General features: G+C 45.2%; 1 protein-coding gene across 1 annotated transcript in view; it reads right to left on the bottom strand.

Moving 5' to 3' along the window:
- Positions 1 to 268: 268 nt before the first annotated feature.
- Positions 269 to 20,836, bottom strand: part of LOC139383965 (protein phosphatase 1A-like) — a 36,809-nt gene continuing 16,241 nt past the window's right edge. The window contains exon 5 of the mRNA XM_071128590.1: positions 269 to 807. Coding sequence (XP_070984691.1) covers positions 706 to 807 — 102 coding nt within the window. The 3' untranslated portion in view covers positions 269 to 705. The remainder of the gene's footprint in view (positions 808 to 20,836) is intronic.

Raw genomic sequence — 20,836 nt, 5'->3', positions numbered from 1 at the left:
TAGCCATCTTAAACTACTTCACAAGAGCCAAAGAAAATAGCAAACACTAATGCTACTTCAGCTATGACGCTCAACACTGAACTATACCACTACAACAATCTACATGAGCAGCATGGGTGTCAGTAAAGACAGATCCCGGACGAGGCTCCACTTATGTTACGAATCCCTTCTGGCCCGACAGTCTAGGGGGGGGATGGTAATGAGGCCCGTAACATAACTCATGCAAATTATAATTGTGACAAAGTAAAAGTGTGAACGAAATAACCACGACAACTGAAATATACCGTCAAACTCAGGGTTTATTGTAAAACACACGGTAATGGGGGGAGCAGGAAAAGGGGCTGAGCTGGACCCAAGGAAAGAAACAATAAGCATCCAAAACACCCCTAAGCTAGACTAGCCTATTTTAACAACAGCTAACTAACCAAAAATACAGTGGGTGGTCCGCCCAGTTCTAACTAGTGTATTTAACAAAGTCTACCTACGGGTAGTGTATGCCCATGGGCGACTTGTCTTGGTTTCCCCTTTTCCCACCAGCAATCAAACACCATAACCAAAAACAATACTCACAGGTGATGACAAAGTGCTATGGAGGTGCTCAAACAAAAGAGAGGTTAAGACACAAAGAGAGAGTGAAACACAGAGATCTACATACATGGCATTTACAGAGAGATTGCGCTCTAGAGCAAACAACTGATGGGGTTTTTAAACCAAGGGAAAGGAACTGTGATAGGGTAGGAAACAGGAGGAGGTGTGTCTTCTGATTGATGATTGATTGTTGACTGATTGGGGAGTGATGATTTTCACCTGTGAGGGGAGGAGAGAAAAGAACACAGGATACACACACAGACACAGGATACCTGTATCCGTAACAATGAGTGAAGCATGCTTTGTTGCGAAATAGGAAGCAGATTCTAGATTTAATTCTGGATTGGAGATGTTTAATGTGAGTCTGGAAGGAGAGTTTACAGTCTAACCAGACACCTAGGTATTTGTAGGTGTCCACATATTCTAAGTAAGAACCGTTCAGAGTAGTGATGCTGGACGGGTGGGCAGGTGTGGGCAGCGATCGGTTGAAGAACATGCATTTAGTTTTACTTGCATTTAAGAGCAGTTGGTGGTCATGGAAGGAGAGTTGTATGGCATTGAAACGCGTCTGGAGATTAGTTAACACAGTGTCCAAAGAAGGGCCAGAGGTATAGAGAATGGTGTCGTCTGCGTAGAGGTGGATCAAAGAATAACTAGCAAGAGCGACATCATTGATGTATACAGAGAAGAGTGTCGGCCCGAGAATTTAACCCTGTGGCACCCCCATAGAGGCTGCGAGACGTCCGAACAACAGGCCCTCCGATTTGACACACTGAACTCTATCAGAGAGTAGTTGGTGAACCAGACGAGTCTGCCAATAAGAATGTTGTGATTGACAGAGTCGAAAGCCTTAGCCAGGTCGATGAATACCGCTGCACAGTAATGTCTCTTATCAATGGCACTTATGATATCGTTTAGTTCCTTGAGCGTGACTGAGGTGCACCCATGACCAGCTCTGAAACCTGATTGCATAGCGGAGAAGGTACGGTGGGATTCGAAATGGTCGGTAATCTACCTACATGTACACAGTATCTCAATAAGCCTGACTAACAGGTGCCTGTATATAGCCTTGCTACTCTTTTTTAAAATGTATTTTTACTGTTGTTTTATTTCTTTACTTACCTACACACACCTTTTTTTTCTTTTCGCACCATTGGTTAGAGCCTGTAAGTAAGCATTGTAAGGTTGTATTCGGCGCACGTGACAAATAAACTTTGATTTGATTTGATTTAATCTGTTTGTTAACTTGGCTTTCGAAGACCTTAGAAAAGCAGGGTAGAATAGATATAGGTCTGTAACAGTTTGGGTCTAGAATGTCTCCCCCTTTGAAGAGGGGGATGACCGCGGCAGCTTTACAATCTGTAGGAATCTCAGACGATACGAAAGAGAAGTTAAACAGGCTAGTAATAGGGGTTGCAACTATTTTGGCTGATTATTTTAGAAAGAGAGGGTCCAGATTTGTCTAGCCCGGCTGATTTGTAGGGGTCCAGATTTTGCAGCTCTTTCAGAACATCAGCTATCTGGATTTGGGTGAAGGAGAAGTGGGGGAGGCTTGGGCGAGTTGCTATCGGGGGTGGAGGGCTGTTGATCGGGATAGGGGTAGCCAGGTGGAAAGCATGGCCAGCCGTAGAAAAATGCTTCTTGAAATTGACAATTATAGTGGATTTATCGGTGGTGACATTGTTTCCTAGCCTCAGTGCAGTGGGGAGCTGGGAGGAGGTGCTCTTATTCTCCTTGGACTTTACAGTGTCCCAGAACTTTTTTGAGTTTGTGCTACAGGATGAACATTTCTGCTTGAAAAAGCTATCCTTAGCTTTCCTAACTGCTTGTGTCACGCCCTGGTCAAAGTATTTTGTGTTTATTTTAATTTATTTGGTCAGGCCCGAATGTGGCATGGGTTTTTGTATGTGGTGTGTTGGGATTGTAGTTTAGTGCGGTGTTCTAGTCTATGGCTGTCTGAAGTGGTTGTCAATCAGAGGCAGGTGTTTATCGTTGTCTCTGATTGGGAACCATATTTAGGCAGCCATATTCTTTGGGTGTTTCGTGGGTGATTGTCCTTAGTGTCCTCTGTGTTAGTTTGCACCAGTTTAGGCTGTTTCGGTTTTCACATTACGTTTATTGTTTTTTGTACAGTTCATGTTTTTTCATCATTGTTAAATAAACATGGATCGCAATAGCCACGCTGCATTTTGGTCCGATCCTTGCTACACCTCTTCGTCAGAGGAGGAGATAGAAGAAAGCCGTTACAGAATCACCCACCACAACAGGACCAAGCGGCGTGTCAACAGGCAGGAGCAGCAGCAGAAGCAACAGCGGCAGCAGGAGATACGAAATAAGGAATTCTGGACTTGGGAGGAGATCCTTGATGGAAGAGGACCCTGGGCTCAGCCAGGAGAAAATCGCCGCCCTGGAGGCGGCGAAAGCGGAGAGGCGCTGGTATGAGGAGGCAGCACGGCGACGCGGATGGAAGCCCGAGAGTCAGCCCCAAAAATGTATTGGGGGGGGGGCTAACAGGGAGTATGGCTACGCCAGGTAGGAGACCTGCGCAAACTCCCTGTGCTTACCGGGGGGCTAGAGAGACCGGGCAGGCACCGTGTTATGCTATGGTGCGCACGGTGTCTCCAGTGCGGGTGCATAGCCCGGTGCGGTACATTCCAGCTCCGCATATCGGCCGGGCTAGAGTGAGCATCGAGCCAAGTGCCATGAAGCCGGCTCTAGGAGCTGCCGGTCTGCAAGGAGCTGCCGGTCTGCAAGGAGCTGCCGGTCTGCAAGGAGCTGCCAGTCTGTAAGGAGCTGCCAGTCTGCAAGGAGCCGCCAGAGCTGCCAGTCTGCAGGATGCCGCCAAAGCTGCCAGTCTGCAAGGAGCCGCCAGAGCTGCCAGTCTGCAAGGAGCCGCCAGAGCTGCCAGTCTGCATGGAGCAGCCAGAGCCGCCAGTCAGCATGGAGCAGCCAGAGCCGCCAGTCTGCATGGAGCAGCCAGGGCCGCCAGTCAGCATGGAGCAGCCAGAGCCGCCAGTCAGCATGGAGCAGCCAGAGTCGCCAGTCAGCATGGAGCAGCCAGTCAGCATGGAGCAGCATGGAGCAGCCAGTCAGCATGGAGCAGCCAGTCAGCATGGAGCAGCCAGAGCAGCCAGTCAGCCAGACTCTTCCAGATCTGCCAGTCAGCCAGACTCTTCCAGATCTGCCAGTCAGCCAGACTCTTCCAGATCCGCCAGTCAGCCAGACTCTTCCAGATCCGCCAGTCAGCCAGACTCTTCCAGATCTGCCAGTCAGCCAGACTCTTCCAGATCTGCCAGTCAGCGAGACTCTTCCAGATCCGCCAGTTAGCCAGGATCTGCCAGAACCGCCAGCCAGCCAGGATCTGCCAAATCCAACTACCTGCCTGAGCTTCCTCTCAGTGCTGAGCTTCTTCTCAGTGCTGAGCTTCCTCTCAGTGCTGAGCTTCTTCTCAGTGCTGAGCTTCTTCTTAGTGCTGAGCTACCCCTCAGTCCCGAGCTACCCCTCAGTCCCGAGCTACCCCTCAGTCCCGAGCTGCCCCTCAGTCCCGAGCTGCCCATCAGTCCAGTGGGGTTCTGGGTGAGGACTACTAGGCCATGGTCGGCGGCGAGGGTGGACTATCCAGGGACGCGAGGAGGAGGGACTGAGACTTTGATAGAGTGGGGTCCACGTCCCGCGCCGGAGCCGCCACCATGGACAGACGCCCACCCGGACCCTCCCTATTGTTTTGATGTGCGTCCGGGAGTCCGCACCTTAGGGGGGGGGGGGGGGGGTTCTGTCACGCCCTGGTCAAAGTATTTTGTGTTTATTTTAATTTATTTGGTCAGGCCAGGGTGTGGCATGGGTTTTTGTATGTGGTGTGTTGGGATTGTAGCTTAGTGCGGTGTTCTAGTGAAGTCTATGGCTGTCTGAAGTGGTTCTCAATCAGAGGCAGGTGTTTATCGTTGTCTCTGATTGGGAACAATATTTAGGCAGCCATATTCTTTGGGTGTTTCGTGGGTGATTGTCCTTAGTGTCCTCTGTGTTAGTTTGCACCAGTTTAGGCTGTTTCGGTTTTCACATTACGTTTATTGTTTTTTGTACAGTTCATGTTTTTTCATCATTGTTAAATAAACATGGATCGCAATAGCCACGCTGCATTTTGGTCCGATCCTTGCTACACCTCCTCGTCAGAGGAGGAGATAGAAGAAAGCCGTTACAGCCTGTGTATATTGGTTCCTAACTTCCCTGAAAAGTTGCATATCACGGGGGCTGTTTGATGCTAATGCTGAACGCCACAGGATGTTTTTGTGCTGGTCAAGGGCAGTCAGGTCTGGAGAGAACCAAGGGTTATATCTGTTCTTGGTTCTACATTTTTTGAATGGGGCATGCTTATTTAAGATGGTGAGGAAGGCACTTTTAAAGAATAACCAGGCATCCTCTACTGATGGGATGAGGTCAATATCCTTCCAAGATACCCGGGCCAGGTCGATTAGAAAGGCCTGCTTGTTGAAGTGTTTTAGGGGGGATTTTGACAGTGATGAGGGGTGGTCGTTTGACCGCAGACCCATTATGGATGCAGGCAATGAGGCAGTGATCGCTGAGATCTTGGTTGAAAACAGCAGAGGTGTATTGGAGGGCAAGTTGGTTAGGATGATATCTATGAGGGTGCCAAGTTTACGGATTTGGGGATGCTCTGAGACCAGGTTATATTTCTTTATACAGTATTAATACATACTGCAAATGACTTGTAATAACCAATCATTGGTGCAATATAGTGTACATTAGATGTTTGTGTGTGTAGCCTGACCTTCACAATGAGGACCCTTGACCCCTCGGTGAAAGGGTGAAAAGTGACCTTTTCTCAGCCCAGATACTTACCCACCACGAAAACCAATGACTGTTAGCATGGCATGGGTGTCACACAGACCAATCAACCAACCAACCACACACATACCAACCATTCAACCAACCACACAAGAAGGAATTTGGAGAAAGCGTTTTCTGCTCACATCAAATAAAATATTATTGGTCACATGCTTCGTAACCAACAGGTGTAGACTGTGAAATGCGTACTTACTGGCCCTTCCCAACAATGCAGAGAGAAATAAAAAATACAAATAATAGAGAAGAAATAACACGTAATAATAAAAGGAATAGTAACAATAAATACAAAATGAGTAATGATAACTTTGCTATATACTGTACACAGGTTACCAGTACTGAGTCGATGTGCAGGGGTGCGAGATAATTGAGGTAGATATGTACGCTATAGAGTGGGGAGAACAAGTATTTGATACACTGCCGATTTTGCAGGTTTTCCTACTTACAAAGCATGTAGAGGTCTGAAATTGTTATCATAGGTACACTTCAACTGTGAGAGACGGAATTTGAAACAAAAATCCAGAAAATCACATTGTATGATTTTTAAGTAATTAATTAGCATTTTATTGCATGACATAAGTATTTGATACATCAGAAAAGCAGAACTTAATATTTGGTACAGAAACCTTTGTTTGCAATTACAGAGATCATACGTTTCCTGTAGTTCTTGACCAGGTTTGCACACACTGCAGCAGGGATTTTGGCCCACTCCTCCATGCAGACCTTCTCCAGATCCTTCAGGTTTTGGGGCTGTCGCTGGGCAATACGGACTTTCAGCTCCCTCCAAAGATTTTCTATTGGGTTCAGGTCTGGAGACTGGCTAGGCCAATCCAGGACCTTGAGATGCTTCTTACGGAGCCACTCCTTAGTTGCCCTGGCTGTGTGTTTCAGGTCGTTGTCATGCTGGAAGACCCAGCCACAACCCATCTTCAATGCTCTAACTGAGGGAAGGAGGTTGTTGGCCAAGATCTCGTGATACATGGCCCCATCCATCCATCCAGTCATCCTGTCCCCTTTGCAGAAAAGCATCCCCAAAGAATGATGTTTCCACCTCCATGCTTCACGGTTGGGATGGTGTTCTTGGGGTTGTACTCATCCTTCTTCTTCCTCCAAACACGGCGAGTGGAGTTTAGACCAAAAAGCTAAATTTTTGTATCATCAGACCACATGACCTTTTCCCATTCCTCCTCTGGCCTGGACATGCGCTGGCTTGAGCAAGGGGACCTTGCGTGCGCTGCAGGATTTTAATCCATGACGGCGTAGTGTGTTACTAATGGTTTTCTTTGAGACTGTGGTCCCAGCTCTCTTCAGCTCATTGACCAGGTCCTGCCGTGTAGTTCTGGGCTGATCCCTCACCTTCCTCATGATCATTGATGCCCCACGAGGTGAGATCTTGCATGGAGTTCCAGACCGAGGGTGATTGACCGTCATCTTGAACTTCTTCCATTTTCTAATAATTGCGCCTACAGTTGTTGCCTTCTCACCAAGCTGCTTGCCTATTGTCCTGAAGCCCATCCCAGCCTCGTGCAGGTTTACAATTTTATCCCTGATGTCCTTACACAGCTCTCTGGTCTTGGCCATTGTGGAGAAATTGGAGTCTGTTTGATTGAGTGTGTGGACAGGTGTCTTTTATACAGGTAACGAGTTCAAACAGTTGCAGTTAATACAAGTAATGAGTGGAGAACAGGAGGGCTTCTTAAAGAAAAACTAACAGGCCTGTGTGAGCCGGAATTCTTACTGGTTGGTAGGTGATCAAATACTTATGTCATGCAATAAAATGCTAATTAATTACCTAAAAATCATACAAATGTGATTTTCTGGATTTTTGTGTTGAATGGCCTTACGGAAGAGCTCAGTCAGTGACTTTCAACATGGCACCGTCATAGAATGCCACCTTTCAGTTTGTCAAATTTCTCCCCTGATAGAGCTGCCCCGGTCAACTGTAAATGCTGTTATTGTGAAGTCGAAACTTATTGGAGCAACAACGGCTCAGTCATTAAGTGGTAGGCCACACAAGCTCACAGTACGGGATCACAGAGTGTTGAAGCGCGTAGCGTGTAAAAATGGTCTGACCTTGGTTGCAACACTCACTCCAACCTGCCTCTGGAAGCAACGTCAGCACAAGAACTGTTAGTCAGGAGCTTCATGAAAGGGGTTTCCACAGCCGAGCAGCCGCACCCAAGCCTAATTTCACCATGCTCAATGCCAAAAGTCGGCCAGAGTGGTGTAAAGCTCGCCGCCATTGGATTCTGGAGCGGCGGAAACGTGTTCTCTGGAGTGATGAGTTACGCTTCACTATCTGGCAGGCTGACGGACGAATCTGGGTTTTGCGGATGGCAGGAGAACACTACCTGCCCGAATGCATAGTGCTAAATGTAAAGTCTGGTGGAGGAGGAATAATGGTCTGGGGCTGTTTTTCATGATTCGGGCTAGGCCCCTTAGTTCCAGTGAAATCTTAACGCTTCTGCATACAATGACATTCTAGACGATTCTGTGCTTCCAACTTTGTGGCAATAGTTTAGGGAAGGCCTTTTCCTGTTTCAGCATGACAAAGCCACAGTGCATAAAGCGAGGTCCATACAGAAATGGTTTGTGGAGATCTGTGTGGAAGAACTTGACTTGCGTGCACAGAGCCCTTACCTCAACCCCATCGAACACCTTTGAGCTGAATTGGAACGCCGACTGCGAGCCAGGCCTAATCGCCCAACATCAGTGCCCGACCTCACTAATGCTCATGTGGCTGAATGAAAGCAAAGGCTGAATGCAGATAGTTAAATGGTTAACCAAATAGCTACCAGAATGAACTATTTGGAAGTCTTATTGCTTGGGGGTAGAAGCTGTTCAGGGTCCTGTTAGTTCCAAACTTGGTGCATCGGTACCGCTTGCCGTGCGTTAGCAGAGAGAACAGTCTACGAAATGGGTGGCGGGAGTCGTTCACCATTTTTAGGGCCTTCCTCTGACACCGCCTGGTATATAGGTCCTGGATGGCAGGGAGCTCACCCCTAATGATGTACTGGGCCATACGCACCACCCTCTGTAGTGCCTTGCGGTCTGATGCCAAGCAGTTGTCATACCAAGTGGTAATGGAGACAGTCAAGAGGCACCAAATGGTGCAACTGTATAACCATTTGAGTATCTGATGACCCGTGCCAAATATTTTCAGCCTCTTCATGCCTGTGTTGGTGTGATGTTGACACAGAGGAACTTGAAGCTCTCGACCCGCTCCACTACAGCCTTGTTGATGTGAATGGGTGCGAACTCGGCCCTCCGTTTCTTGGAGTCCACTCTCTGTGAGGATCAACGCTGGAGTTAAGAAGCAGGTACAGGTAGTGAACATTTAATTAACAGACATATAACAGAACAGGAACATCGTCTGGACAGGGGAAAAATAACAACATCCTTGCTGACACAGGGAACAAACTGAGGAGCAGACAAATATAAAAGGGGTAATCAACAAAGTAATGGAGTCCAGGTGAGTCCAATACTGCCCAGCTGCACGTAATGACGGTGGCAGGTGTGCGTAATGAAGGGCAGCCTGGCGCCCTCGAGCGCCAGAGAGGGAGAGTGGGAGCAGGCATGACAGTACCCCCTCCCCCTCTAGGGGCGCCACCCGGCATCCCACCTGGGTGAGCCTGACGGGCCAGCCGAGGCATGGGCGTGGCGCTGGACAAGCTGGCTGAGGAGTGGTAGCCAGACGACCCGGCAAAGGCGTGGGAGCCTGACGATCCGGCTGAGATGTGAAAGCCTGACGGGCTAGCTGAAACATGATGTGGGGTGGACGCCTGCTGAGCCCAAAGAGGCGAGAAGACCTCTCGAGCCAGCTAAGGCGTGGAAGCCCGACGAGCTAGCTGAGGCACCCCCAGTTCCATCGGTGACAGCACCCGGACCCGACGTCACCAACCACTCGCTGATGCTTCCTTTAGTGGTGTCAGCATTCTGTGAGGAGCACCAGAGAGCACCAGAGAGGGAGAGCGGGAGCAGGCGTGACACTTTCAGCTCTTTTGCCTTGCTGACATTGTGGGAGAGGTTGTTGTCATGGCACCACACTGCTAGGTCTCTGACCTCCTCAATATAGGATGTCTCATTGTTGTCAGTGATCAGGCCTACCACCGGGTCGTCAACAAACTTGATGGTGGTGTTGGAGTTGTGCGCGTCATTGAACAGTATGCGAATTGGAGTGGATCCAGGGTGTCTGGGATGATGGTGTTGATGTGAGCCACGAGCAGCCTTTCAAAGCATTTCGTGGCTACAGATGTGAGGGCTACAGGGCAATAGTCATTTAGACCAGTTACCTTGGCGTTCTTGGACACAGGGACTATGGTGTTCTGCTTAAAACATGTAGGTATTACAGACTGGGTGAGGGAGAGGTTGAAAATGTCAGTGAAGACACTTGTCAGATTATGCATCCTGGTAATCAGTTTAGCCTTGCGGCCTTGTGAATGTCAACCTGTATCAGGGTCTTACTCACATTGGCTACAGAGAGCCTGATTACACAGCTGGTGCTCTCGTGCATGGTTCAGTGTTGCTTGCCTCAAAGCGAGCATATAAGGGATAGGATTAGTCTCCCGCTCCTTGAAAGTGGCAGCTCTAGCCTTTAGCTCAGTGTGAATGTTACTGGTAATCCATGGCTTCTGGTTGGGATATGTATGTATGGTCTCCTTCACTGCAGCCGATGGCATCCCCAGCCGCGTCCTCAGAGCATGCGCAGACTAGCTGGCTGGTGTGTTTACGGACATATTCAATCAATCCTTATCCCAGTCTGTTGTTCCCACATGCTTCAAGAGGGCCACCATTGTTCCGGTTCCCAAGAAAGCTAAGGTAACTGAGCTAAACGACTACTGCCCCATAGCACTCACTTCCGTCATCATGAAGTGCTTTGAGAGACTAGTCAAGGACCATATCACCTCCACCGACACCCTACCCAACACCCTAGACCCACTCCAATTTGCTTACCGACCCAATAGGTCCACAGACGACGCAATCACAACCACCCTGCCCTAACCCATCTGGACAAGAGGAATACCTATGTGAGAATGCTGTTCATCGACTACAGCTCAGCATTTAACACCATAGTATCCTCCAAACTCGTCATCAAGCTCGAGACCCTGGGTCTCGAGCCCGCCCTGTGCAACTGGGTACTGGACTTCCTGACGGGCCGCCCCCAGGTGGTGAGGGTAGGTAACAACATCTCCACCCCGCTGATCCTCAACACTGGGGCCCCAAAAGGGTTCGTTCTGAGCCCTCTCCTGTTCTCACTGTTCACCCACGACTGCGTGGCCATGCATGCTTCCAACTCAATCATCAAGTTTGCAGACTACACTACAGTGGTAGGCTTGATTACCAACAACGAAGAGATGGCCTACAGGGAGGAGGCGAGGGCCCTCGGAGTGTGGTGTCAGGAAAATAACCTCACACTCAACGTCAACAAAACAAGGAGAGGATCTTGGACTTCAGGAAACAGCAGAGGGAGCACCTCCCTATCCACATCGACGGGACAGTAGTGGAGAGGGTAGTAAGTTTTAAGTTCCTCGGCGTACACACCACGGACCAACTGAATTGGTCCACCCACACAGACAGCGTTTTGAAGAAGGCGCAGCAGCGCCTCTTCAACCTCAGGAGGCTGAAGAAATTCGGCTTGTCACCAAAAGCACTCTGTCGGGCTGTGTCAACGCCTGGTACGGCAACTGCTCCACCCACAACCGTAAGGCTCTCCAGAGGGTAGTGAGGTCTGCACAACGCATCACCGGGGGCAAACTACCTGCCCTCCAGGACACCTACACCACCCGATGTCACAGGAAGGCCATAAAGATCATCAAGGACAACAACCACCCGAGCCACTGCCTGTTCACCCCGCTATCATCCAGAAGGCGAGGTCAGTACAGGTGCATCAAAGCAGGGACCGAGAGACTGAAAAACAGCTTCTATCTCAAGGCCATCAGACTGTCAAACAGCCACCACTAATATTGAGTGGCTGCTGCCAACATACTGACTCAACTCCAGCCACTTTAATATTGGAAAAATGGATGTAAAAAATGTATCACTAGCTACTTTAAACAATGCCACTTAATATAATGTTTACATACCCTACATGACTCTTCTCATATGTATATACTGCACTCTATACCATCTACTGCATCTTGCCAACTTTATGTACTACATGTATCACTAGCCACTTTAAACAATGCCACTTTTATATGTTTACATACCCTACATTCCTCATCTCATATGTATATACTGTACTCGATACCATCTACTGCATCTTGCCTATGCTGTTCTGTACCATCACTCATTCATATATCTTTATGTACATATTCTTCATCCCTTTACACTTGCGTGTATAAGGTAGTTGTTGTGAATTGTTAGGTTAGATTACTCGTTGGTTATTACTACATTGTCGGAACTAGAAGCACAAGCATTTCGCTAACCATGTGTATGTGACAAATAAAATTTGATTTGTAAATCGCACAGTGCAGTTAGATTAACAAGAATTTCAACCTTTCAACCGATATAAGACACTTGTATGTACCTTAATGTTTAATATCCATAATTTGTATGATTATTTTTTTTAATTGTGCCCCCTCCAGCTTCACCGGATGTTGTCCCGCTAGCGGGACGCATAATTAAGTGTTCGAATCAGACAGGAGAAATGTGTGAAAAAAATTACCAAAATATATCTTCAGTTCTTGCCAAACAGGGTGCATAAAAACATTGATGGATTTTCTAACAATTCACAGCCTGTTTGGGAGGAGGGGGGTGGTCAACATTTTGAACAGTATTCAAAGTCATAAAATATAACAGTGAGAGAAAATCACTGATCACAGACAGTTCAAGGTCTGACAATAGACAACAGCAAACATCTCAGTAGGTGGGCGGAGATCATTGGTTTAGCTGAAACCCCGAAAGAAGAGGATGTCCTGGGGAGGATGTAGGTGAAAGATGGAGAAATAGCACAAGCAACTTACTGCATGCAGGGGCATGGATACTGAACATTATTGATGCATGTTAACAAGAGACACAAAAACGTAACAACTGTCTGCATTCTGAGGGACAGAAAAGCATACCTTCTCAGATGTTCTAAGAAAAAACATTTTTTCTGCATTCCGAGGAATAAAACGACCACTGACTGAAGGCCAGAGGTAGCGGGAAAGGCGATGAAAAAAATTCTAAATGAAATGTATTCAAACAGAGGGAAAACCTTCCACCTCACTACAGCATAGTCCACAGCGCAGAAAGCACAAACTGACAGACGGGCAGAAAGACACGGATCATGCTTAGTCCGAACAGGTGCCATGTATTCATCAATACATTTAAATAACAAGAACAAACAGTATAGTACACAAAAAGGAACATACAAAATAGCAGGTAGAGCTTGAAATGATACCGGACATGCAAGGGCAGTTTCTGTCACTCTTTTGTGCAAGCATATGGGAAGCATATGATTAAAGGCCCAGTGCAGTCAAAACCGTGATTTTCCTGTGTTTTATATATATTTCAAACAACTATGTGGCATCACCAGGTGGTTAATTAGTTAATAGACCAATAAGAAAGAGAGTTTCAAACCTCTCTTCCAATAACAGCTCGTTTTCCCCTCCCCACTCAGATCACTCCCAGTCACTTCTAGCAAAACTCTTGCTTGAGAAATTGCTTTCTGCTAAGAAGCTATTATTTTGTTGCTTTTTGACCATCTTAATTGAAAACAATCACAGTAAGGTAATTAATTGTTACCCTGAAATGATTTGATATTGAGATAAAATCTGCTGCATTGGGCCTTTAAAGTTGTAATAAGCAGTCGGGCTGAATGGTGCAGTTTACATGAAGAAAACGTGTAAATAACCATCACAATAAACTCAGTAAATTTGAGACAATGGGCAACAGGTTTGCAGTCAATTCCATTTCAATTCCAGTCAACTCAGCAAGAATACAAAAATTCCAATTCTCTTCAACGACATTCATTTTGAATTTAGTTCCCTTTTTGAGTTGACTGGAATTTTAAGGTAAGTTAACTCAACCCTGATGGTCAACCATAAAGTTGGGACTAAGGACCAGGCTTTTTTACAAGGCAGAGAAAGCTGTAAACTCCAAATGAACATAGGAGAGGTGATAAGAAGAGGGTTTTCATGCCCCAACACAGAACAAATCACTGATGCAACTTGACTGTCATGCTGCATCAAAACAAGGGGGATCCTAACAATGGATGTATTTCCCTGCAGTGCCATTTGTAGGGGAAAGGGGGGAGGGGCGGACAAAGGGGGTGTCACATATAAAAGTTGAAACAGGAAGGAAATCAACCAGTCCCATAACTGGAGAATAACAACAGTGGTGAGCTGTGGGCCATATCTGACATTAATCCTGAACCTTCCAGTCAGCGTGAAGGAATGACAGGACATCATTTGGTGGGAGAGAATCCTGATACGGGGTCTAACGAGGAAAGTGCTGATGCTAATGGGTGCATCAGTGCGCCTTAACGAGGCTGTCTTGTTTGCTATCTTAATTTAAAATGAGTCACATCTCAGGGGATTCAGGATCAAATGAGCTGGGCTGGGATTCCCAGGGCAGGAATAATCCACCTCACAAGGAGGACGCGAACTCCCACAATGTGTGTATGTTTGTGTGTGATAGAGAAAGCGGGAGGGAAACAGTGTGTGTGTGAGTATGAGAGAGAGAGGTACAGTATGTCTGTCTGTGGGAGGGGGAAAGGGCGAGAGAAGAGGAGGGGAAGAGAACAGCTAGATGTCATATCCCTGCCTGATACGCTTGTTTATACACTCATATCATTGAATCACCGTGACCAAGTGAGAAAAGCTTGTGCTCTCTATGACAAACTGACCTCGGGCAACAAATAGACTCACGAATAGAGGTCACGGAGAGGGAGGGAGTCTGAGCAAGACGAGAGAGAGGAGTATAAGCAAATAAGAGAAAAAGCCATACAGTCCTAAAAAAGGTTGAATGTTGATTCACTGCAATATTTTCATTGACATTAAGTGTTGTTGGCATTGACCTTGGTTGACTGCATTACTAGGAGCTATGGCCCACTTCGATCTGTATCAATGAAGTAAGGTCAGCATGTCTACCTGTCCATGAGCATTCTATATACTATCAAGGAGAAATGATCAACTAAAGGGATGGCATTCAGTTTCAGGTCTTTCTTACCGGACTACCCAGAGAAAATATTCTTGCACTGCGTTCCGAAGTCAGCTAACAAATACAGAGGCTCGGTGACCTCAGTGTATAAAACCAAATGCAGAGTATGCATTGAGCCCTGCCACCCAGCCTCTTTCTGCTATGTCTGCATTAGTCAGGCTCAAATGGGTTCCTGCCATGAGTAACAGAGCATGACAGTCGCTAAACAACGCCAGGCAGATGACAGGACATCTCCGTTTGATGATGGCCGCTGCTGATGAGCCCGCTTTTTGATTTGGAGGAATATCAGGGCAGCGTGATTAATTATGAGATGCAGGTGGATTTGGATCTAATGAGTCTGCCATATTACACACACCACAAAATGCAAATCGAAAAATAACCACAGGAAATATGTAACATTCACAGTATATTCACCCAATGGTGAGTTATGGTCTCTTCTGGACTTTAAGCAAAAGCTAAAATATGGGACTTCTTGGCATGGTCTTTGAGAACTGTGTTTAAGGATTCAGAGACTTCATAACATGTTAATGTTGACCATCAAATAATTCAGACACTACTCTGAAAACTCTGATCAATCACTTTAGTGGAATTTCTCCTCACAGTCCATTACTGTCTGTGAGAATCTGTGGATCCACACAACTCTAATTGACACAGTTAATAACACTGGCCCCCTCTGGCTGGCTTAATGCAGCTCTACCAGTAACTGGGACATTGGTCATTCCTCTGGTCACATTCACAGATCTGAATAGAGTACCACAGTATGAGTCATAATACCCATAAAACCTAGTGGTCACAGGGAAATGGTTCCAATTTTAGAAACACTTAAAATAAGGGCTGTGTTTTGTGTAGGCTTACCCCGGCGATTGGAAACATTTCCCTGTTTGACTGCTAGGTTTTATGGGTATTATGACACCTCCACTGTGGGGCTCTATTGGAAGAGGGGTGAAAGAGATGCAATATGAATGAAAAATGACCTTCGTTATCTAACTTAAATTCCAGAAATTGAGATGCACCAAAAGGGTGATAGTAAACAGCTAACTACACTGACATTTACAGATGATTAACATGATTGTTTAAAATAAACAGACAGAACAGACAGAATAACATCCCCCAAAAATATTTGGTATGTAAAGTATTAATTCATTTATGGTATTATGTTACTTTAAATCTGATACAAAAAAAACGGACTATATTCAGAGTACATACAGTGCCTTGCGAAAGTATTCGGCCCCCTTGAACTTTGCGACCTTTTGCCACATTTCAGGCTTCAAACATAAAGATATAAAACTGTATTTTTTTGTGAAGAATCAACAACAAGTGGGACACAATAATGAAGTGGAACGACATTTATTGGATATTTAAAACTTTTTTAACAAATCAAAAACTGAAAAATTGGGCGTGCAAAATTATTCAGCCCCCTTAAGGTAATACTTTGTAGCGCCACCTTTTGCTGCGATTACAGCTGTAAGTCGCTTGGGGTATGTCTCTATCAGTTTTGCACATCGAGAGACTGACATTTTTTCCCATTCCTCCTTGCAAAACAGCTCGAGCTCAGTGAGGTTGGATGGAGAGCATTTGTGAACAGCAGTTTTCAGTTCTTTCCACAGATTCTCGATTGGATTCAGGTCTGGACTTTGACTTGGCCATTCTAACACCTGGATATGTTTATTTTTGAACCATTCCATTGTAGATTTTGCTTTATGTTTTGGATCATTGTCTTGTTGGAAGACAAATCTCCGTCCCAGTCTCAGGTCTTTTGCAGACTCCATCAGGTTTTCTTCCAGAATGGTCCTGTATTTGGCTCCATCCATCTTCCCATCAATTTTAACCATCTTCCCTGTCCCTGCTGAAGAAAAGCAGGCCCAAACCATGATGCTGCCACCACCATGTTTGACAGTGGGTATGGTGTGTTCAGGGTGATGAGCTGTGTTGCTTTTACACCAAACATAACATCTTGCATTGTTGCCAAAAAGTTCAATTTTGGTTTCATCTGACCAGAGCACCTTCTTCCACATGTTTGGTGTGTCTCCCAGGTGACTTGTGGCAAACTTTAAATGACACTTTTTAAGAAATGGCTTTCTTCTTGCCACTCTTCCATAAAGGCCAGATTTGTGCAATATACGACTGATTGTTGTCCTATGGACAGAGTCTCCCACCTCAGCTGTAGATCTCTGCAGTTCATCCAGAGTGATCATGGGCCTCTTGGCTGCATCTCTGATCAGTCTTCTCCTTGTATGAGCTGAAAGTTTAGAGGGACGGCCAGGTCTTGGTAGATTTGCAGTGGTCTGATACTCCTTCCATTTCAATATTATCGCTTTCACAGTGCTCCTTGGGATGTTTAAAGCTTGGGAAATCATTTTGTATCCAAATCCGGCTTTAAACTTCTTCACAACAGTATCTCGGACCTGCCTGGTGTGTTCCTTGTTCTTCATGATGCTCTCTGCGCTTTTAACGGACCTCTGAGACTATCACAGTGCAGGTGCATTTATACAGAGACTTGATTACACACAGGTGGATTGTATTTATCATCATTAGTCATTTAGGTCAACATTGGATCATTCAGAGATCCTCACTGAACTTCTGGAGAGAGTTTGCTGCACTGAAAGTAAAGGGGCTGAATAATTTTGCACGCCCAATTTTTCAGTTTTTGATTTGTTAAAAAAGTTTGAAATATCCAATAAATGTCGTTCCACTTCATGATTGTGTCCCACTTGTTGTTGATTCTTCACATAAAAATACAGTTTTATATATTTATGTTTGAAGCCTGAAATGTGGCAAAAGGTCGCAAAGTTCAAGGGGGCCGAATACTTTCGCAAGGCACTGTACATTTCAATTACACTGAAAAAATAATAATATAACATGTAAAGTGTTGGTCCCATGTTTCATGAGCTAAAATAAAAGATCCCAGAAATGTTCCATATGCACAAAAAGCTTATTTCTCTCAAATGTTGTGCCACAAATGTGTTCATATCCATTACTGAGTATTTCTCCTTTGCCAAGATAATCCATCCACCTAAAAGCTGTGGCATATCAAGAAGCTTAATAAACAGCATGATTATTAAACAGGTGTACCTTGTGCTGGGGACAATAAAGGCCACTCTAAAATGTGCAGTTTTGTCACACAACACAATGCCACAGATGTTTCAAGTTGAGGAAGTGTGCAATTGGCATGTTGACTGCAGTTATGTCTACCAGAGCTATTGCCAGAGAATTGAAAGTTCTGAAATAAAGCTGAAAATGTCCCAGTTGTTCCATGGCCTGCATACTCACCCATTGAGCATGTTCACTCTGAATCGACAATCATGTTCCAGACAATATCCAGTAACTTCGCACACCCATTGAAGAGGAGTGGAACAACATTCCACAGGCTACAATCACTCTATGCGAAGGAAATGATTCACACTGCATGAGGCAAATGATGGTCACACCAGATACTGACAGTTTTTCTGATCCACACCCCTAACTTTTAAAGGTATATGTGACCAACAGATGCATATCTGTATTCCCAGTCATGTGAAATCCATAGATTAGGGCCTAATGAATATATTTAAATTGACTGATTTCCTCATATGAACTGTAACAAATTGTCGCGTTTATATTTTTGTTCAGTACATACAGTTGAAGTCGGAAGTCTACATACACCTTAGCCAAATACATTTAAACTCAGTGTTTCACAATTCCTGACATTTAATCCTAGTAACAAATCCCTGTTTTAGGTAAATTAGGATCACCAATTTACTTAAAAATGTGAAATGTCAGAATAATAGTAGAGAGAATGGTTTATTTCAGCTTTTATTTCTTTCATCACATTCCCAGTGGGTCAGAAGTTTACATACACTCAATTAGTATTTGGTAGCATTGCCTTTAAATTGTTTAACTTGGGTCATACAGTTCGAGTAGCCTTCCACAAGCTTCCCACAATAAGTTGGGTGAATTTTGGCCCATTCCTCCTGACAGAGCTGGTGTAACTGAGTCAGGTTTGTAGGCCTCCTTGCTCGCACACGCTTTTTCAGTTCTGCCCACAAATGTTCTATAGGATTGAGGTCAGGGCTTTGTGATGACCAATACCTTGACTTTGTTGTCCTTAAGCCATTTTGCAACAACTTTGGAAGCATGCTTGGGGTCATTGTCCATTTGGAAGACCCATTTGCGACCAAGCTTTAACTTTAAGACTGATTGTCTTGAGATGTTGCTTCAATATAATCCGCATAATGCTCCTGACTCATGATACCATCTATTTTGTAAAGCACCGCCACAACATGATGCTGCCACCCCCGTGCTTCACGATTGGGATGGTGTCCTTCGGCTTGCAAGCATCCCCCTTTTTCCTCCAAACATAACGATGGTCATTATGCCAAACAGTTCTATTTTTGTTTCATCAGACCAGAAGACATTTCTCCAAAAAGTACGATCTTTGTCCCCATGTGCAGTTGCAAACCGTAGTCTGGCTTTTTTATGGCGGTTTTGAAGCAGTGGCTTCTTCCTTGCTGAGCGGCCTTTTAGGTTATGTCGATATAGGACTCGTTTTACTGTGGATATAGATACTTTTGTACCGGTTTCCTCCAGCATCTTCACAAGGTCCTTTGCTGTTGTTCTGGGATTGATTTGCACTTTTCGCAACAAAGTACATTCATCTCTAGGAGACAGAATGCGTCTCCTTCCTGAGCAGTATGACGGCTGCGTGGTCCCATGGTGTTTATACTTGCGTACTGTTGTTTGTACAGATGAAAGTGGTACCTTCGGGCGTTTGGAAATAGCTCCCAAGGATGAACCAGACTTGTGGAGGTCTACAATTCTTTTTCTGGGGTCTTGGCTGATTTCTTTTGATTTTCCCATGATGTCAAGCAAAGAGGCACTAAGTTTGAAGGTAGGCCTTGAAATACATCCACAGGTACACCTCCAATTGACTCAAATGATGTCAATTAGCCTATCAGAAGCTTCTAAAGCCATGACATAATTTTCTGGAATTTTCCAAGCTGTTTAAAGGCATAGTCAACTTAGTGTATGTAAACTTCTGACCCACTGGAATTGTGATACAGTGAATTATAAGTGAAATCATCTGTCTGTAAACAATTGTTGGAAAAATTACTTGTGTCATGCACAAAGTAGATGTCCTAACAGACTTGCCAAAACTATAGTTTGTTAATTAACAATAAATTTGTGCAGTGGTTGAAAAACGAGTTTTAATGACTCCAACCTAAGTGTATTAAACTTAAGACTTCAACTGTATATTGGCTAAATCAGGGATACAAGATAAAACCTCCCCTCCCCAACCAGACTATTCATAACGCATCATAACAATGCAAATTATACCCGATACATCAATTGCATGGCACTTAGCACCGTTTAACCTAACACGGCTCATGACATTATGTTGACATTTAATGTAATCCCTGCCACGGTTCCAAATTTGTCGCGGTGGACGGCCCTGGACCATCCCAAGCTGTATCTCCCCCATGGATGCAGACGGGCAAACACAGACAAGCCACATCCATGGCAGGGCCAATGCTTCGACACTAAGCTCGAGGCCACATGTCCCAAGCATTAGTGCTTGGGACATATGCATGTGTATTATGCAGCGTTTCCCAAACTCGGTCCTCGAAGGAATGCACGTTTTGGTTTTTGCCTTAAAACTACACTGCAGATTCAAATTATCAAAGCTTGATGATTAGTTGAATCAACTGGTTAGCTCTAGAGCAAAAAAACTAAACTTGCACCACTTGGACCCAAGGACCGAGTTTGGGAAACGCTAGTAATGTGTATAATATGAAATATGTGAGCATTGTGTAAGAGAGGGAGTGTACCCTACGTTCCCATCCTAATTGGAGCTGGGTGAGTGTTTAACACTGCATAAAAGCAGTAGTAAAAACTGCAATTCATCACCAGTCTACTGTACTACATACTATATCGTCCCCCACTTCAGGGTAAAACACCCCACAAACATGGATGCACAAAATTTACACCTATGTGACATTGACTCCATTCCTGTTGTCCATGCATTTTTATTTTATTTTATTTTATTTCACCTTTATTTAACCAGGTAGGCTAGTTGAGAACAAGTTCTCATTTGCAACTGCGACCTGGCCAAGATAAGGCATAGCAGTGTGAACAGACAACACAGAGTTACACATGGAGTAAACAATTAACAAGTCAATAACACAGTAGAAAAAAGGGGAGTCTATATATACATTGTGTGCAAAAGGCATGAGAAGGTAGGCAAATAATTACAATTATGCAGATTAACACT

Source organism: Oncorhynchus clarkii, chromosome 25 (genome assembly GCF_045791955.1).
Source record: "Oncorhynchus clarkii lewisi isolate Uvic-CL-2024 chromosome 25, UVic_Ocla_1.0, whole genome shotgun sequence".
In the NCBI taxonomy this organism is placed as follows: domain Eukaryota; kingdom Metazoa; phylum Chordata; class Actinopteri; order Salmoniformes; family Salmonidae; genus Oncorhynchus; species Oncorhynchus clarkii.
The sequence above is the reverse complement of the archived record's forward strand: the minus strand, read 5'-3'. Positions and strand labels throughout refer to the sequence as shown.